The sequence below is a fragment of the Apostichopus japonicus genome, chromosome 9 (genome assembly GCF_037975245.1).
Source record: "Apostichopus japonicus isolate 1M-3 chromosome 9, ASM3797524v1, whole genome shotgun sequence".
NCBI lineage: Eukaryota > Metazoa > Echinodermata > Holothuroidea > Aspidochirotida > Stichopodidae > Apostichopus > Apostichopus japonicus.
The window spans coordinates 18,430,244-18,448,850 of NC_092569.1; the positions used below are offsets into that span (position 1 = coordinate 18,430,244).

General features: G+C 34.1%; 1 protein-coding gene and 1 long non-coding RNA gene across 3 annotated transcripts in view; both read left to right on the forward strand.

The window, feature by feature from the left end:
- LOC139974236 (fibrinogen-like protein A) overlaps positions 1-18,607 on the forward strand; it is a 77,133-nt gene extending 58,526 nt beyond the window's left edge. The window contains exons 1-5 of one of the 2 annotated variants that reach the window (XM_071981243.1): positions 9,643-9,800; positions 12,162-12,225; positions 12,916-13,088; positions 13,817-14,087; positions 15,359-18,607. In XM_071981243.1, the coding sequence (XP_071837344.1) occupies positions 9,729-9,800; positions 12,162-12,225; positions 12,916-13,088; positions 13,817-14,087; positions 15,359-15,699 (921 nt within the window). In that variant the 5' untranslated portion in view covers positions 9,643-9,728 and the 3' untranslated portion in view covers positions 15,700-18,607. Of the gene's footprint in view, positions 1-9,642; positions 9,801-12,161; positions 12,226-12,915; positions 13,089-13,816; positions 14,088-15,358 lie in introns of those variants that run through there. The other variant, XM_071981244.1, reaches the window with a different exon arrangement.
- On the forward strand, positions 4,055-7,234 carry LOC139974242 (uncharacterized). The gene is made up of 5 exons (XR_011795424.1): positions 4,055-4,239; positions 4,555-4,612; positions 4,848-5,027; positions 5,789-6,059; positions 6,621-7,234. It is a non-coding gene; the product is annotated as an uncharacterized lncRNA (long non-coding RNA).

Below are 18,607 nucleotides of genomic sequence, written 5' to 3' on the forward strand. Positions count from 1 at the left end.
TTAGGCAATATGGCTTTTGCCTGCAAAGGACCCCGGTTGTGGAGTTCACTTCCGGTAGAATTGATGTGTATTGTCTCCTTGACCCCGGATGCTTTCAAGATATAGCTAAAAACGTATATGTTTAAAGCTTGCTTATTTTATTGACCTGACTGGTTGGCTTTTTCACTTTTGAATGTTTTGTACAAAATTAGCGCTATATAAATGCATATATTATTATTATATATATTTATATATATATATATATATTAATATAAATATATATATATATATATATATATACATATATACATATATATTTATATATATTTATATATATATATATATATAAATTAATATATATAATAATAATGTATGCATTATATATATATATATATTATTATGTTATATTATATATATATATATATATATATATATATATAGATATATATTTATATACGTACGGTATATTATAAAGAAGATCCAAGTAAACTAAAAAAAAATGTATGACAGAAACCAGAGAAATAATATATGAGTCATAATTGATAAATTAGGATGATTGCTTTAGAAAATAAACTGGAGTTTCGGATGGATGGATGGATAGTTCGACCACTAAGCCACATTGATTCTACTGATGTAAATGTGCATTACACACTTCTATAATTGACAATTATAACTTATTACGTACTGTATATAGTGCAACTCGGGTGCTTTTTATCTGACAATGTACACAGAATTACAACAATTTGAGGGTAGCCAAGTCGTGCCTCGACATACCAGAAAGTTCCATTTCTATTTATACGCATTCAACAAGTGACAACCATATCCATTGTATGCATTATATAACCATGAACTAGTGAATTACCTTGAAATGTGAAATATGTACCTTTCCATACAGAAAACAATATTCTGAATATTCACGAACTTAGAAACACAATACAACTTCAGCATATATGTATAAATCAAGTTTATGCCCTCATCCTAAAGTTTAAGTACAGCCTGTTCGGATGAGTTATGTTTGCATAAAGCAAAGAGATAAAGGAAAAGTGTTTTCAAAACGGTGCGAAAGAGTCAAAGTTATGTGTGAAAATGATTATCATAGAATATAAGGAAACTTGTTGGTCATTTAGCCTGCATGTCATTGTGTCCGTATGAAAAGACTGCTATACACTGCAGTAGGCTACTGATTTAATTAATTCACCATCATTGTGTTTAAATTGAAAGTAAAATAAGAACATTTGAATAGTTTGCAATGTTTCATAAAGTCTTCGGTAGATTTTTGAACTATATTATGGAGTGCACTGAGCTACAATTTTGTATTGCATAAATCGATAAATAATAACCCGTAGCGTTTGTGTCATGAAACGATTAAAGAGTTTACATCATGAAACGATTAATACTATTTAGAATTGTAAACGGTGTCATGGCGGTATTTATTGAGCTTGCTAGAAGTCATGCATTGCAAATTAATTAACTTCTGTCAGGCGACACAATCTACATGATTGCCTAGCATCTAACACATTTCACTGCAGTCATAATTCTATCTGAGGAACAGTACTTTCATAACGTATTTTTTGTGGAGTTTCTGAAACTGGACAACCAAAAACTCCTAACGCCTGCACAACCCCACCGAATAAGAACCATGATAGATCATGCTACAGTGTGATTGTGGGTTCCGTGGGTTATTGAAACTAATTCATTAAACACGCATAAAGAAACAAATAGTTGCTTTAAGTTTCCAATTTCACGAAAAAAAGTAAACAAGAGGCCAACAAAAGCTTCTATCGACATCACCTTTCTAGATTTCACTTTACAATCTGGCAAAATCAAATGCGATGTTTTTTTTATTTTTTTTATTGCATCATTCATTGCTAGTAAGATACTACCGAATTCAGTTCATTGCCGAATACTGCGTAATATTTGCATGTTCACATTCGCCGAGGCATCTTATGAAATAAGTATTGGTTTTTCCCTTATCCTATACTCTTCTAATTCTATAAAATTCAGAAAAAATAAGAACATAGGAAGCATTAAGAAGGAAAAGAGAACATAAATATTAAAATTGCTTATAGTCAATGAGTACTTGGATCTACATATCTATTACAATATATTATACTTAAAAAAAAAATTGTTTATTCTTGAGTAAAACTTGTGGTGCGTGTTCACGCACTTTCGTGTTTTTTTGTTTACTTCCTTGCGTGATGCTTTATTGCACTTTTCGTTAAGTGTGAAATCAAGGCAGTCATTAAACTGAACCTATTTCCAGCAAATATTGTGGAAAATCCAGAAATTCGTGTTCCAAGAACCGTTAGGACACTGTACATATATTGTCCATGTCTAGCTGCAGTTGTTCTACCCTGCCGCAAACGAGACACTTCTCACTTCCTTTATTATTGTCCATTCCCGTTACCACCGTTTCGAGGTAATTTTCACTATAACAGCAGCGGTGAATCTTTCTGCACCCATAACATAGATAATGACGGATGTTACCTAAACTGCGCCGTGATGCAGCGAAGCGGCTGGTGGCTCTTCCATAAAAAAAACTGTTACAAATTGCTATGGGACTAGATGTTGCCATTTCCGGTACAGGAAATATCCCCGTGTCGATTACTTGCATTTAATATCATCACACTTGTTAATTAATGATCATGATAATAAATTATATTTATATAGTGATTAATACAGCGTTTCAAAGCACTTTACAAAGTAGGAAAGAGACACAGGAAACCAAGAAAATAAGTGAACTTGGAATCAAACAGAAATATTTTAAGTTGTCTCTTGAAAATAGAAAGTCACGAACGTGAAATGGGAGTTCGTTCCAAACAGGAGGCGCAGCGTCAGAAAAGGCACGACAATCATAACGAGTGCGGGTACGTTGACCAGACGATAATTACAAATGCGCATGATAAGAAGAGCAAAGCGTAACTGTATTTGACCGACGCAAAGAAGTAAGAAGGTCAGTGGTATAATGAGGGGCTAGCCCGAAGATTGCTTTGTAGGTGAGAGTAGGATCTCAAACTGGATGGGCAGAGAGACGGAGTACAGGAGTGAAAATCAAACTTTTTAGTGAGTGAGACTAGGCGCGTAGCAGCGTTCTGAATTATCTATAGGGGAGCTATATGAAAAACTGGCACATTATGCCTACAAACTGTTGTAGTAATCCAGTTTGGAGGAAACAAAGCGTGAACCAGTCGTTTAGTTGAGCCTTGATCTAGATATCTCATGAATTTAACCAATTTTGTAAATACCATACGACAAGGGTTCTGAATATGGGTGCCAGTATAATACTGTCGGGGTTCAACATATGACAGTTTGCGGTGTTGTTATTAGATGTGAACAAATAAACTTATAGCTTTATTACTTATTATCAAAAGTTCCCTTTTCATACATCAAGATACATTGCAAAGAAATTATATAACGAACTATTTGCCCCACTCACCCTCAATATCAATTCCTTACGTCCATGGGGATTGTGTTCATCAGTGCGTGTCACAGTTATGAAGTACCTTGTTCAACCACACAACGTAATGATATGATTAGGGATATAATCTGCAATTATTTCATTGCATTTTGTTTGACTATCACGCATCACAGACCTTTACGGGGTAATAAAACTGTTTCCCAGTTCAGCAATACAAACATTAGATAGATCATCTTCACCAACTCCCATCGCACCAGTCAAAATGTTTCTTAATGAATTTTTGAATTACACTAACAACAGGGAAACATTCTCTCGTAGCTGTCTGTTGGCGAGGAGGTGGAGGAGGGGTGGTGTTAGGGTTTGATTTTTTTTGTCAGAGGCTTAGATCAACGTTGTTCTACTACTGTCAGTAGATCTTGTTTGCCATGAAAGATAATGGGTAAAGTCTAGTAACATTTCATTTCCCCGTTCATATCAAATGACCATACACCAAGCAGAGTAACTAAAAACAACGGGAAGCAAACGAAAGTGTAGCTTGAACGGATATGATATATAACAGGCGTCTCTCTCTCTGTGCTTGCACGGAAGATGACGTATAAGGAAATAAAGTTCTTATTCGACTTCTCAAAAATGTATATAACATGCCAACCTAAAGCAATACCAGTACAACTTCTGTGACAAATCTGTACGCGGTACACTGAGTCATTTGTATTGTGTGTCTAAGAAGTTTGAGTCTAGCATTAGGTATGATGATAGTGCCGGCGTGCAATTCTGCATTTCTCTTCGTATTGGTTTATCCCTCCTTCATGATATTTGTATTGTCAGCAACAAGAGGCCAAACGGTAAGTGTTACTTCTTTTTAATTTTTAATATCGTTATGTTCTTTCCCCTACAAGTAATGAGCTAGGTACTGGTACTTTTTAAAGTGGTACATATGGCTGTATAATCACCCCAAAAACTAAGAAATTATATTCATTGTCTTCCCCGTCAAGTTTGCTGTTGTTAAAGGAATTGAATAAAAGGGTTGTTTGGTTGCTATTAAAAACTTGTAAATCAGCTTTTCGCATTAACATTAATTTTAAATTTAACTGCTATCGAATATGGGAACACCATGGATACAACCTGTTAAAGTATTCCGTGATTTTTATTTCTGATAGGTGAATCAATTAAAAGACGAGAGTGCAAACAGTTACAGGAGTAGAAGAAGCACGGAAAGTAAGTAGATACGTGTGTGTAAATGAATGTAATTAAATGTACCATACTATGTAACAAAGAGTAAAAACAGAACGGTATCATTGAGTAATGTAAAATCCCGGATCCGCCCAAGTTGGATTTTGTTTTGTTGTGTATGCTGTCAGTGTTATACGTGTTATTAAATTGGGCCTACGTTCTATATGTCATAAATACTATATTTTTATTTGTTGTACATAACCCACTAATTTTCTCATAGATGGTTTCTCAGAGGTCTACTACCGTCAACCTACTTTTCCGAAAGATTGTCATGAAATATTTGATGACACGTGTGATTGGGAAAATGTGACGTCGGGAGTGTATCTGATCCAGCCAACTGATTCATTGGAACCCTTTTCAGGTGTACTGTAACAATTCAATTGACGGTGGTGGTTGGACAGTGAGTATGACCCTTCTTGTCCGTCTTCGATTCAGGAGAGTAGTTCTACATATCACACGATCAAGGGTATTTTGGCTTTATTAAATCTCGATGGAGAATATGTTCGTAACTGCCCTCAAATCGTGCTTACCCTTCAAATGCATCATTTTACAACATGAAAACGTCAAATATTCTTTCGAATCTGGTACGAAACGATCGATTTAGTCAATTATAATACAACGACTCTAGATGACAAAATATTTTGTCGGAAATGTTTTTCAAAAGAAGATATATCGAAAGAGAATTGAAGCTAATGAAGTTGCTCAGTTATGAGCTTAATAAAAAACAGGAGGAAGAATGTTCCACTTCGTCAACCCTACACTACCGCCTCTACCCCCTCCCTTCCTAATCTCTTCACATTCACACACCAACATATTGGAAACAGAACGTCTCTTCTTTTTCTAAATTACACTGAACAGAGTGAACGAACTTCGATACCTACAACGTCCATCTTGAAATTAGTGTTTCACAAAATTGCTTCGAATAATTGCTTATCTAGAAATTTATTCTCATGTATCTTATTCTGTACGGTAACACTTTTCGGCATATGCCGATTAAATTATTCCAAGATATATATTTCCCTTATTAGCTTTTCTTGTAATATCAGCGTAATGGCATGGGTACTGTTAACATCATAATGAAGTAGAAAACAATGGATTGAAATTACTTTTTTATTTGATTTCATACTTCTATACATGTTTTTTTTTAATTACTTTATTCAGGTATTTCAAAGACGAATTGATGGCTCAGTCGACTTCTACCGAAACTGGAACGATTATACGAAAGGTTTTGGTTTCCTCCATCGAGAATTTTGGCTAGGAAATGAGAAATTATCTTTCTTAACGAATCAAAACGATTATAGTCTACGAGTCGATGTAACTGACGTACACGGAAATTCTTACTTCGCAAAGTACGAACTTTTTCGCATCAGCGATGAAAATGGCAAATACAGATTGGTTAATATTGATGATTACGATTCTAACAGTTCTACAGGTAAACACCATCACTTATTAAGCTTTGTAAGCATTCCGAATGAAATGTGCACCTCTGTTTGAACACATAGGCACGTAAGCGCAGGAAACAATGAAATTAACCAATTTGCGGGTTTGGAGGACTGGTAGTTACAGTTCCTGCTGAATCTCGGTAGCGGAATTTTATGGTTCTGCTGTCGAAATTATACTAGCGTTGATCTTTGCTATTATTCGTAACATATGCGTTGGATATTGATTATTCATAACCATTTTATCAACAACAAGAAAAAAAATCTATAAACTAAAGATTTCTTTATTCATCAATACTTTATTTTATCGTGCATATTGTACACTAGTTGAAATGAGTACCTAAACATGAAATGAAATGTAAAATATTTCGCATAACAAGATAAGAATGTTTTAGCAAGATTGCAAGATTAGAGAAGCCTTTTTTAATAAAGAAGATAATCAAATATGTTGGTGCTGATGATCTCTATTTAACTCAAATTGAGACTACTTTTTTCAGCAGCACTAGGTACGCATATATTATATAGATTTATGTTCTTTAATCATATATTTTTAGGTGACGATAAACTGAGCTGGCATAAAAACATGTCTTTCAGTACATATGATCGAGATAACGACAACTGGACCGACTTCAATTGTGCAGAGAGACACAAAGGCGCCTGGTGGTTTGGAGAACTCAACGATGACGAAGCATCTGGTTGTGTTACAGAACATGGGTATTGCGAGAGGTTTCCCAATGGTGATGGCTGTGCTGAGTGTGGGAATGTTCATTTGAACGCCGATTTCGATGGGTCAACACGCGGAACCAACATATTTTGGGATTCTATGACAGGTGATGATAACGATTGTGGTTTACATTACACGGAAATGAAACTACGGCCAAAACTTTAGGGACCAAAACGACGACAGTTTTTTTCCAATGCGTTCGTAAACGCGCTCCGTATGAAGTTATTATTGAACTGCTAGTTGTTAGCATATGTAATATGAAAGAAACTCGATGCATATTTTAGAATAGAAGTAAGTTTTCTAGGTGTAGCAGAAACAACTCTTACCTTGGTTCTTTTTTTTTTAAACGCGCTACGTGAAGGACCTCCTCCATTTTGGTAGTCTAATGTAGTACATTATTATGTAAATGAACGAATTTAACGAGGATTTAACATTTGCTTTTTAATGTTTGAAACATAAACGTAAAACTTAAATAAATAAATATATAGATATATATATATATATATATATATATATATATAGCAAGAGAGGGATGGAGAGGTATGTGAAGGCAGAGAGAGACTAAAGGTTTCCATTGTACATTTAAACAGCTAATTGCTATTCTTAATTATTTTGTTTTATACTCCGGACATAAGTTCCTTCCCTGTTGAGCTGATAGCGTCAATGCTGAAATTATATACGGCTGCACTCTATGAAATTCCTCTTCCTTCTATTTTAATGTAAACTTGAAATAACATCGTTCACCAAACAAACCAAGGAAGGAAGCTTCGAACCTGACTGAATGCCAATTGCTTCCTTATTCTTCTTTCTAATTCTTAAATCATTCCAGTGAAAGAGAACAAACACTTCACCTCATGTGTTTTTGTGTCATAACTTTCTGATAGGCAAATTACACGCTCGTCAGTGAAAGATAAGTTAAACGTTCAGGTAGACCAAGAGCATTTCCTCTTACTCAGTGCAGTATGGAGTCTATATACCACTGATGTAATATGGGTGATATTGTTCTTTGAAACAGTTTAAATTAATACACTAATCATGTATCTCTAGTCAAATAAAAGCATCATTATCAGAATGATTGGTGCACATCACCAACGTAGATATCTTAACAGTTGCAATTAATGTTGGCTTCCCACAAGTCAAATTAATATCTCTTCGGAAACACTCGAAAAGCCAGATTGATCGTTTACTATAACATAAGACAAATACATGTATAATTCGACGGCAGACGTGGCGTTTTTCGCACGTATCATACCAATCCCTGGAATTGCCCAGATAATACCTATTTGTTATACCCTCCTCCCCAGAATATACCAATTCGTGATATCCTGCTCCATATTCTGTATACATCTGTCATTTGAGATCACATATATAAGTAATAGGTCGGCTAAGTCGACACTGGTGGTTTAGTGAACATTTCTCTCGTTGAAGGTATTAAAAGTTACATGGATCATTCATATATATATATAGTTGAGTCACTTCGACAATGTGTTTCTTACTGTTCTTTGCTAAAGAAAGATATATCCTGCTGCATCCCTCAGATCAGGAAGCGTTACAGATGCTTCTATATGTGGAATAGCTCCCTGCTCCCAAACACGTTCTTGTAGTTCTTTGTAATAGTTCGATGTTTCGGTTATGAGTTTCATCGGACATTCCGCTTTACCAAATATATTATTGTAGTCCAGTCCATCTTCCCGACAGCTGATGTCGAAATATTCCAGGTGCCATGCATATAGCATCAATGTCTGTGTTAAGCTTTGACTATGATGATATATACAAATATACAAATAAAATAGTGCTTCTCCGTTACCTCAAAGACAACGGAAAATGCACCCAATCTGTTACTAAGCTTACCAAAAGACATAGCTCTATTCTGTCATCCCTGTATGCTGTGCTATCTGTGTGTATTATGTATTTTAGTCCCTTGTAGTTTCTGTTACTTTGTCATTCAGCCACTGAGAAAGATCCTGCTAGGATCGAAACGTCAGGCCTTCTTAATTTAACACATTCTCTTACATAAACTATTTAGTGGATACTCATGAGTTTGCTAACAGTTTTTGTTTTATTATGATCCCTGTATGTAGTGAAAGTGGCTTATCGGTATCAAGAGGTGTCAAGAGGTCTTCTGTTGAGCATGGGATTGATTCTTGAGAAGCATCTTATATTGTGAAGACTATGCTTATACGATATCGGCACTCGCCCTTTACTACGCAGGACACACCTCAACAACATTATTCATTTAAGAAAATTTTCACATTGAAGCTTCCGTGAGCTTCGAAATCAATTGAACCTTACTAAACTGATTATTATGGTCGTGGGTTATTGGTACATACAACTGCAATGATTATAATAATACACGTTTACCATTGCCTGAATGATATGTAAATATTACAATTAGACCCTTACACATAACAACTTATGTATTGTAAAGTATTGAACATGTTGAATAAAGGTTGTAATCAAACTATAAACCATGATAACCTTACGCGTTACTGTAAAACTCACTTACATAGGAACTTCATAAAGAATAAAAACAAAAACAAAAATTTGTGGTTGTAGGGTTGTATGTTTCGTTAATATCAACAACTTGTTGCATCTCTGTAATAACGTGTTGTCATCTTGTTTGTTTATACAATTTTACCTGTAAATTCGGAATGATATATATTCCATATATATAACAGCAATACTATGAACCAGGAAGGTGGTGAAAGCTCCATTGTTGAACAAACGCACACTTTACCGGAATGTACGGCAGTGTTAACAAATATAACTGATACTAAAACTCGGCCCTTAAATGCCTCGGTTATGTCACTTGGTTATTTCTGAGGTGAGTCGATAAACAATCAAAGAACCACTTTTTCAAAGGAATCATTCTCGTCTGAGGAGCGATAGGATAAACATTTCTCTCTCTCTCTAAATATTATCCACAATTTGCTTCAAGATGACACGCAATTGTTTGATCTGGATTGTGATCTGCTTCGTAGCAACGATTTCATCTTCTCGCGGGGAATTGGTGAGTTAACTTGATTAATTTAATTTAACAAACTATTTTTACTTTGCTGTTTTAATTTCTCTTGGCGATATTAATATACCATGTCACTTTTCTTCTTCGTCATCTTCGATCGTTTTACTACTTAAGCTTTTAAATTTTGCATTGCCTTTATATTTTTGTTGTATCTACTCTAACCCAGCCATGTAATATTAACACACAATTAGATACCTGTAATATATATCTGATTTATCAAGACTTCAAATGTGTATATCTTAGACACCAAAAGAGTTTTTCAAAAACATTCAACCGATTTTGAGTGATATATCGCACACAACAAATGTACTGAATATGAGGCTAATTGGCTACGTACTTTAACGGATTGTACAAAATGATACATTTGAAGCAACAGACAAGCACGTTAAAGCCGTAGTAAGTCTTCCATTATAACAGTTGCCTCTCTCGACGTTCGTTTTGGTACTAATATGTATCATGACTGTATTACCTTTTGGCACAAAATAGACATCGTCATGATTGCATGATTATTATGTGCCAACAAAGATTGCTTAGATTTGATTGCCAACATGCAACCTGTTAAACATTTATATATCAAGGCTAGAAATATAAATATATCTTTGTAATTCATTTCCTTGAAGGGTCCAGAAATGACTGTAATTAAAAGATACTTTTGGTATAGTTTGACAACTTTACTTTTTAATAATATCTGATAATGTTAAACGTCATTCTTTTAATAAAACTAATTTGTGTTCAGAATAAGAAACAAAGTTAATACAAATTAGGAAAAATCAAGTATGAATCAAACTTACAAAAAAAAACCTTAGAAAATTAATACTTCTTGTTAAAACACAAATTGACGCTTTTCAAATAATGATATTGAATTTTAATAAAAACTAAACGCTTACATATATAAGTTGCAGGTTAATGATAAAATCGTTCCCGCATTTTAACAAAAAAATATCTCATAGAGAATATTTCTAAACTAGCTCCCCTGATACAAGTGTTTTTAGAATTTCTTTCATTCTACTGCTTAAGTCCGTTTGTGAAGTATTTAGCTTTGAAGATGCTTCTTTTTAATTTTTAAAAGAGCAGAGGTATTTATATAGAGCAAGAGGTGTTTATATGCTTCCACCCGAACCTCGTATATTTCATTTTTATTTTAACTAAAGAACTCTTACATGCATAAAGCAAATACAATTTCGAGGCAATGAAACCCCTCAAATACATACATTAGATTTAATCCGTACAGCAATATAGCTGGAAGACGATTTTGGAATGACGGTGTTGTGAAATAGGAAAAGAACACCGTCTAGACGTTATGTCTGTTACATTTGGTCATCAAATTGAATGCATATCTAATCTCATTTCACATCGTATGATTTGTTCATTTAATTTTCGAAAATAACTTTGTAAAAGTAAACAATTTTAATGTATAAACATTTGGACATATGTTTGATTCTTACATTCTGTAAGTTAGATACAGAGGAAAGTATCAACCACCTTCATAAAGTTAATGTTACTAGCCTAGGACTATACTGAATGTGAATCGCATGATTTGTTTTCAACTTACTACAATAACTCTCACGTCATTATGAAGTATTGCGTTCAATGCGTAGCTAAGTGGTAACTACTTGAAATCATTACAAGGAAAACGCCCGTTTCTGAAAAACGCGTAATTAATTATCATAACGTTCTACTATCAACAAAATAGGCGATTCTTAAGTAAACCATATACTTATTAAAATTAGTTCCAACCTCTTTAAGTCTTAAGTTTTTCTTATGTAACTCACCGTTTATTTGTACACATCATTAGGTACTCATGTACCATATTCGGAAGTAAATTATTGGAATTATTTTTTTGCTTCATTTGATACATTTCTAATATTCCTTAAAAAAAGTTCCTTTCAGTAGTGCAATTTTGAAAGAAATGATCTATCCATTGATCTTCTGTGTTACGAAAAAAGCTATTTCATTTTTTACGGTTCCTTATACGTCATTTATTCAACGTTGCAATTTATTGAGTTAAACGTTCTTCATTAAATCCATGGTACACTTGAACAAAAGTAGACTGTCAGACTCCATTTATTGCGATGGCAAGGAAATATAAATGCAGATTACAATTTTCCACACAATGTCTGAAAGGTAATGCTGTTATCATCTAAAGATTTTAATTAACAGGAATAAGTTTATTACTTCTTCGTGGCTGTCGTAGTTACTGCATCAGTTGGCTACAATGGCCAAACAAATGTTTGTGTGCTTTTTTTACTAATGTAAATGTAATTTGTTGCTTTCATCAAAAAACGGCAGTGAAGCATATTCTATTCTTATAAAAAATTGAAACTATCTTTTGTGATTTTTTGCCTTCAGGAGATTGTTGATGTGACCAGTGAGCATCTTCCTCTTAACCGAAACAGAAGAAGCACAAATCATGGTAATGATAGGCAGTTTTGATTCTGTCTGCTTAATTCATTAGTTAAGGTTCAGTTTCATTGATAAAATTTCTGCTGTTAAAAAAATACCTATCAGTCGCGTTACAGTTAAAATAATGGGAACACAACTCGATACTCCTTTGTAAAAGGTACTCTCAGTCTTTGAAGAAGAACAAATATATTATAGTAATTGTTTTGCCACTTGGTCTTACTTGTTACATATTTCACATAGTTTCATCTGTCTTCATCCTTTTACCCATTTTGTACCCTTGGAATAATCTTCTATTCGGCTATTGTTTTAAAACTTTTATATCTAAAAAGCATCCATTTAGTTTTTAATGATGACTGAATGTTTCTAAACAACTCGTTCTTTGTTTTCTTGATGAGTTTATGTCATTTAACAAACCCCTTTTATTTTCTTGATGATTATTTGTCCTTAAACATACACTTTCATGTTTTGTCTTGTTATATGCTCCAATATTCAATCATTTAAAGTATCTAATATTCTTCTAATTGGAGGGATGAAATAATAATTACCCATTATCAGACAGCAATATCTTCATCAATAATTTTAGAGCTATTGAAATGTTGATGTCTCGTATAGTAGTAGTTTCTTAATATTTTTAAAAACGGTCATTCATGAACCTGTTATATTTTCCTGAGTCTACAAGAATGTTTTGTATCACCTATAGATATTTCCTATTTTTACTACCAATCCGGCGAGTATCCCAGAGATTGTCAAGAAGTATTTGACCAATGTGAAGGAGACTCCCTTGATTCCGGTGTATATTTGATCCAACCAGTTGGCGCGAAAGAACCGTTCGAAGTACTTTGTAACAATTCCATTGATGAAGGAAGATGGACGGTAAGTGTTCTTGCTGCCAAAGGTGTACACAGTGGAACCAGTTTGCGTTCTTTGTTCAAAAAGGAAAAGTTGTGACGTAATGTATCGTCAAGCGAACAATTCACTTGGTTGATGGCCAATTTATGTAATGGTATATATGATAAATACACGGAAGCCATTGCTGTATTTAAATTGGTTTCTGTTTTGCATTGTACAAGGTAAAATTTATTTCGGTTAATAATAATAAAGGTAACATATATTTTGTAAACTACAAGTTCATGTCGTTAAGACTAAGTGGTCGCATAAGTAGAATGGACAACAAGAAAGAATTGATAGGTAAACTTCTTGTATTTTATGATTTTCAAGTTCTATATGCGTTAGTAGTTGGAAGTATTTTTGTTCTAGAGTTATTCATTTTCTGAAACAAAATTTAAGAAGGGTGGAATTATTTAAATATTAGATGTACAAAGTGTTCGTTTGATTCAAATGTGAGGTAAGAAAATTACATAAAAATTGAAGTCGTTCGGTGTTTACATTTATTACATACCAAATTTATTGCATAGTTAGCACATGTTTGTGAGTTTATTGTAAAGAATAAACACGAAAATGCAATCATAATTATTTGAACCAGTACCACCAATTGAGATGAAGGCAGTCCTTACAAGAGGCCCTAGCACGATATCGCCAAATCGAATGAATAGTTCGGCGTGTTACATGTGCAAATTGTCTACCATTTGCATTCAACACAGGTGTTACAACGTCGGATGGACGGATCGATTGATTTCTATCGCTACTGGGATGAGTACAAAAATGGTTTTGGGTTTCTCAATACTGAATTTTGGCTCGGCAACGACAAGATTGCCCTTTTGACTAATCAGAAAAACTACGAGCTTAGAATTGACATTACTGATCGGCATGGTTCCTCATACTTTGCGAAGTATAATCTCTTCCGGATTAGTGATGAACAGAGTAAATATAGACTAGTAAACATCGATGGATATGATTCTACCAGTTCAGTTGGTATGTAATTGTTTATACCATGAAACGTTATGGTAATATTAAAGTTGAAATATGAATGATAAAATATTCATTTAATGTTCTGAGCAGCTTTCTGCGAATTTCACTCATGATCGAAACAAAATGCAGACTTTGTTTTACTCGTTGAATTTAAGAAATACAACATATTGCAATAAATTTCGTCCATCATGTTTGTTACTTTCACTTAATCAGTGCCCCTGGAAGTTCTTAATTTGATCAAAAATAAGAAACAAAAAATCGCGAAATTATGAATTACACATCACGAAAGATTATTTTGATATGCCCTACCTGAAGAAATCACTAGAGTACTTTCATTGGTAATCATCTGGAGCACGCCCTAATTATTATTGTTAATTAAGGTTATTCCAAAGTTTGCAAGAAGGTACAGACTGTAAGTATGGAAGCAAGTCATGTAACCACAATATATGCTTCTAGTTCGTGTTGTGAGTTGACGTCCTAACATTGGTTGCAACAGTTACGATTGTCATATAAAGCCACCTAGTTCCAGATAACTTCCTAAACTTTATTATTCAACAACACTGCACTCATGTAGGACCGCCTTATCATTGCACACCCTACACTCGTCACTATAAGTCTCGTGACAGAGATACTTTGAACACATAACTTTCCAAACCAGCTAAGGGTATTCAGTACGTATTCCAATTGGGAGATATAACAGCGTTGATATTTCTTCAAACATGTGACTGTAGCCTCCAGCAAGTCAAAATGTAAAGTCACTGTGTCATGGTTCATGTTTTAATAAGTACCTCAACCGTCTTTACTGGAAATGCAAATCCTCTAATATATTGAAGCTATAATGACCTGGTGTTTTGTGTATCAACGATACTTTTTAAATGTATCTTGCAAATATGGTCAGAAAAGAAACGGTTTATTGAAACAAACATTGATAATGATAGCCTCCTGACAATATGATTAAACCCGACGTGAAATCTCACAAATAGAGCATGGTTTTCATCAGATGTTTGTGAGAGTCGTTTAGCGTCGAAATCTGTCAAAATAAGATAATGGTTAAATTAATTAATAAAAGTAATTCTATCTAATGCATCAGTTAACTTTTGTGAATTGATGTTGAATTACTTATATATTAAGGTAATTCAAAATTACCAACTATAATGTATCATCTTCCGCAGAGTATCATGCACAAATTTAAGTAAACATCAATACTTATACGTCTTAAATTAAACTATACTAATTACATTGATCTCCCATTCTATTATATCTCATTTGAACAGGAATTGATCGTATGTCATGGCATAAAAATAAGTTATTCAGTACGAGGGATCAAGATAACGACGGTTGGAGTGACTACCACTGTGCAGAGAAGCACGTGGGCGCCTGGTGGTTTGGGCATTATTACTATCAACCTAGCAGTACTACATGTGCTAATGATTATTATTGCGAGTTTTTTCCAGTCGGTGGAGGTGGATGTGTCCAGTGTGGGCCTTTCCATTCTAACGGCGACTATGACGGCTCCACACGTGGAACCAACATGTTTTGGGATGACCTTCGTGATGGAAGAAACAACGATTGTGGACTGATGTATACTGATCTGAAAATAAGACCAACTTCCTAAGGCTAACAATATGTGAAATTGACGTAACCAGTCGGTTAGAAGAGATGTTTGTACATGGCTAATGCCAGGAAAAGAAATATTATCCGATCATATCATGAGTTTAAAAAAAAATGACAACTCGCTGAGTAATTTAATTTGTTCATATTTTTCTGTTTGTTTTCCTTTGTCTTTGTTCCTTTTTCCCCAATTTGTGAAACACTTTGAATATTTGTGGACAAAATACCCAAACTTGCTCCTGGGATAATTCATAATTACTTTGTAACTTGGTTGTATCGAAATATGAATGATGTCTCAAATTAGGCACATGTACGGTTTCAAACACATCGCTTTTGTTTAAGATCTTACGAACATCACCATTTGTTAGATCAGTATAATATAAGCCGAATAGAAATATTAATGTGTACCAAAAGTGAACTAGAAGCAAACAGAAATGATCTCATGGATTCACATTGAAGAGGGTTTTTCTTTTCATTTCTTTAATGTTGACTACTTGGATAGGCTACCACGGATTGGGTACGGTAGCAATTTTAGGTAAAAGGGGTTATTAAACCTGTCCAACATAACTGGGTATCACTCTTTAAATATTGTAACAACACTGTTTTTACAGTGGAAAATTGAATTCATTTGTTGCTTTTTGTATGTGTGAAATCATAGCATAATTTGAAGTGGTGCATATGCATGATCCCAAGTGATTTACGCTCCTTAAAATTAGGCTGCTTCTAAGATGTCAATCTGAGTTTAAACCATATATAAATATGAATGTGGTATCAGTTGTTCAGTACGCCATCAAAATTGAACGAAACGGTATTGGAATTGTGAAATCATATTTTAGTCAACCGAAAATGTTCGCTTCTACACCATCCTGAGCTTCTAGAAAATAACAGAAAATAACATTAAGGGTAATCCCGAAAACAACATGGGGACATAAGAATTAGAGAGGGATAAATGAATTTCTTTTCATAACAAACTGACGACTCATTAGATACTACGGTTGATGCAAATCTACAAATCATTTTTTTGTGGTTATAGTTCTAACCAGCGAATTTAAGTTCATACTGCCGATAGTGACGATCCAAATAGTATAAAGTTATAGTAATGCGCTTAAATTGTCTTCTGTTTTCCCCGTTTGATATTACTTCCAGCCACACTCGGTTGGATCATTAAATATATAAACACCTATCTCCAGACATGGACTGTGCTAATTGTCGATCATGCAGTACGTTCCATTTCAGTTTTGATGCACTTGTAAAAAAAACGATAACAATGCATTTGTTTTACTTCCCAAGATAAATCTGACCATTCTCAGTATCAACTTGGCTTCTAACGTGAAACCTAACGTGTATCCTTGTATAGTTGGGGATACGCAATGAAGTTAATTTATTAGACGTAGTTAACTGAAATTGAAGTTTCCTGCTATACGTATTGCGTTCCGCTCGATTATCTGTTGTATGAGGGAGTTAACTCATTCAGTCACTTTTTATGTAGAAGGGAAAGATTTTGTATGTGGTTTACCATTCGACCGCTACTCCGGGACTGAAGGAAGAGCAATAGGTTAATACTACCCAGATAAGACAAGAATAATACTTCTTTATGATAGCGTAATATGTTACAGCAGGAAATATAGAGATCTGCACAAGTTTCCTCTTTTTTGTTCTTTTTTTGGTTACAAAACTATTGCCACGGTCGTCTACAGCCAGGAAAGGAGATCGCGAAAGAGGAATGTAGCAAAATATAACATAAAACAGCACAGACACTGTGATCCGCATTCAGTATATCCATGCTCGTACATATTAATTGTTATGATGCCCACATGTAACTGCTAGAAGATTAACCGATTAATTTACTGTCATGATAAACTAGTTTACATATTAATATATTGCAAGGTTCACCATAAATCTCAACGCAAGACTTAGTTGCTCCTTTACAGCTCATTCTCTCCATTCCTCACTTTTGTTTTTGTTTTTCTTTAGCATGGATTACTACAGCTGACATTCGTTGCATACATCACGTTAAATATAATACTCAAAATTACAGTAGAAATGCGATGGCAAAATGTCCTCTCTAATTTATGTCGTTGTGATAATCGCATAGTATATAACAATTTTTATTTTTAATACGAGGTTGAAAGTTCTAGCATCAGTAGCTCACTGACCTACATATAATGTAACTTTAAACGAAATCCAATGACAATATTCATCAAAATCTATCAATGAATGAAGCAATCACGATTAAGAAAGAAAACAACACGTGGTCCTAATTTTTAGTTGTGTTTTTCCTTGTCTGATAATACGGGCTCCTAAACTAGACTTCTCATAAACGACAGAACAATTTCTTATGTATTGGGAATTACGAGGGGAACTTGAAGGTTAAAAGTGAAATGGATGAAAGTCTAAGATGCAAAGGGTGAAAGAAATTGCAGGAGTTTGATAAAGGAACTTAAAGGAGCTATAATATCACTTTATGACAATAGGAAGCAATGTTATGCTGAACAAAAGTAGAAGAATTTAACCGAAAGTTAACTGAAAATGATTTGAACAATCAAATCTATAAACATGGGCAACTATTTATTAGTATGTTAACATACATTTTTCTAAATATCTAAATAGTATATCATGCCATATGTGCTTGTTGTGTTTTATACTTTTCTCTATCAATTACCAGTATCTTATTTCATTTGCAAGATATCCCAGATTTAAATGTTCCTTCACGCACAAGGCATATATAATATACTTCTCTTCTAGGAAGTGTTTATGACAGATGTGTCTATTGTATACACCACCGATGACGACAGGGAGTCTTCCCTACAACTTCTTATAACATCTTATCAAGTGATATATAAGTAGTCAAGAACACTTTAAGGAAAGAGAGACCATATATAACTAATATGTTATCGAGAAACCGTGCAATA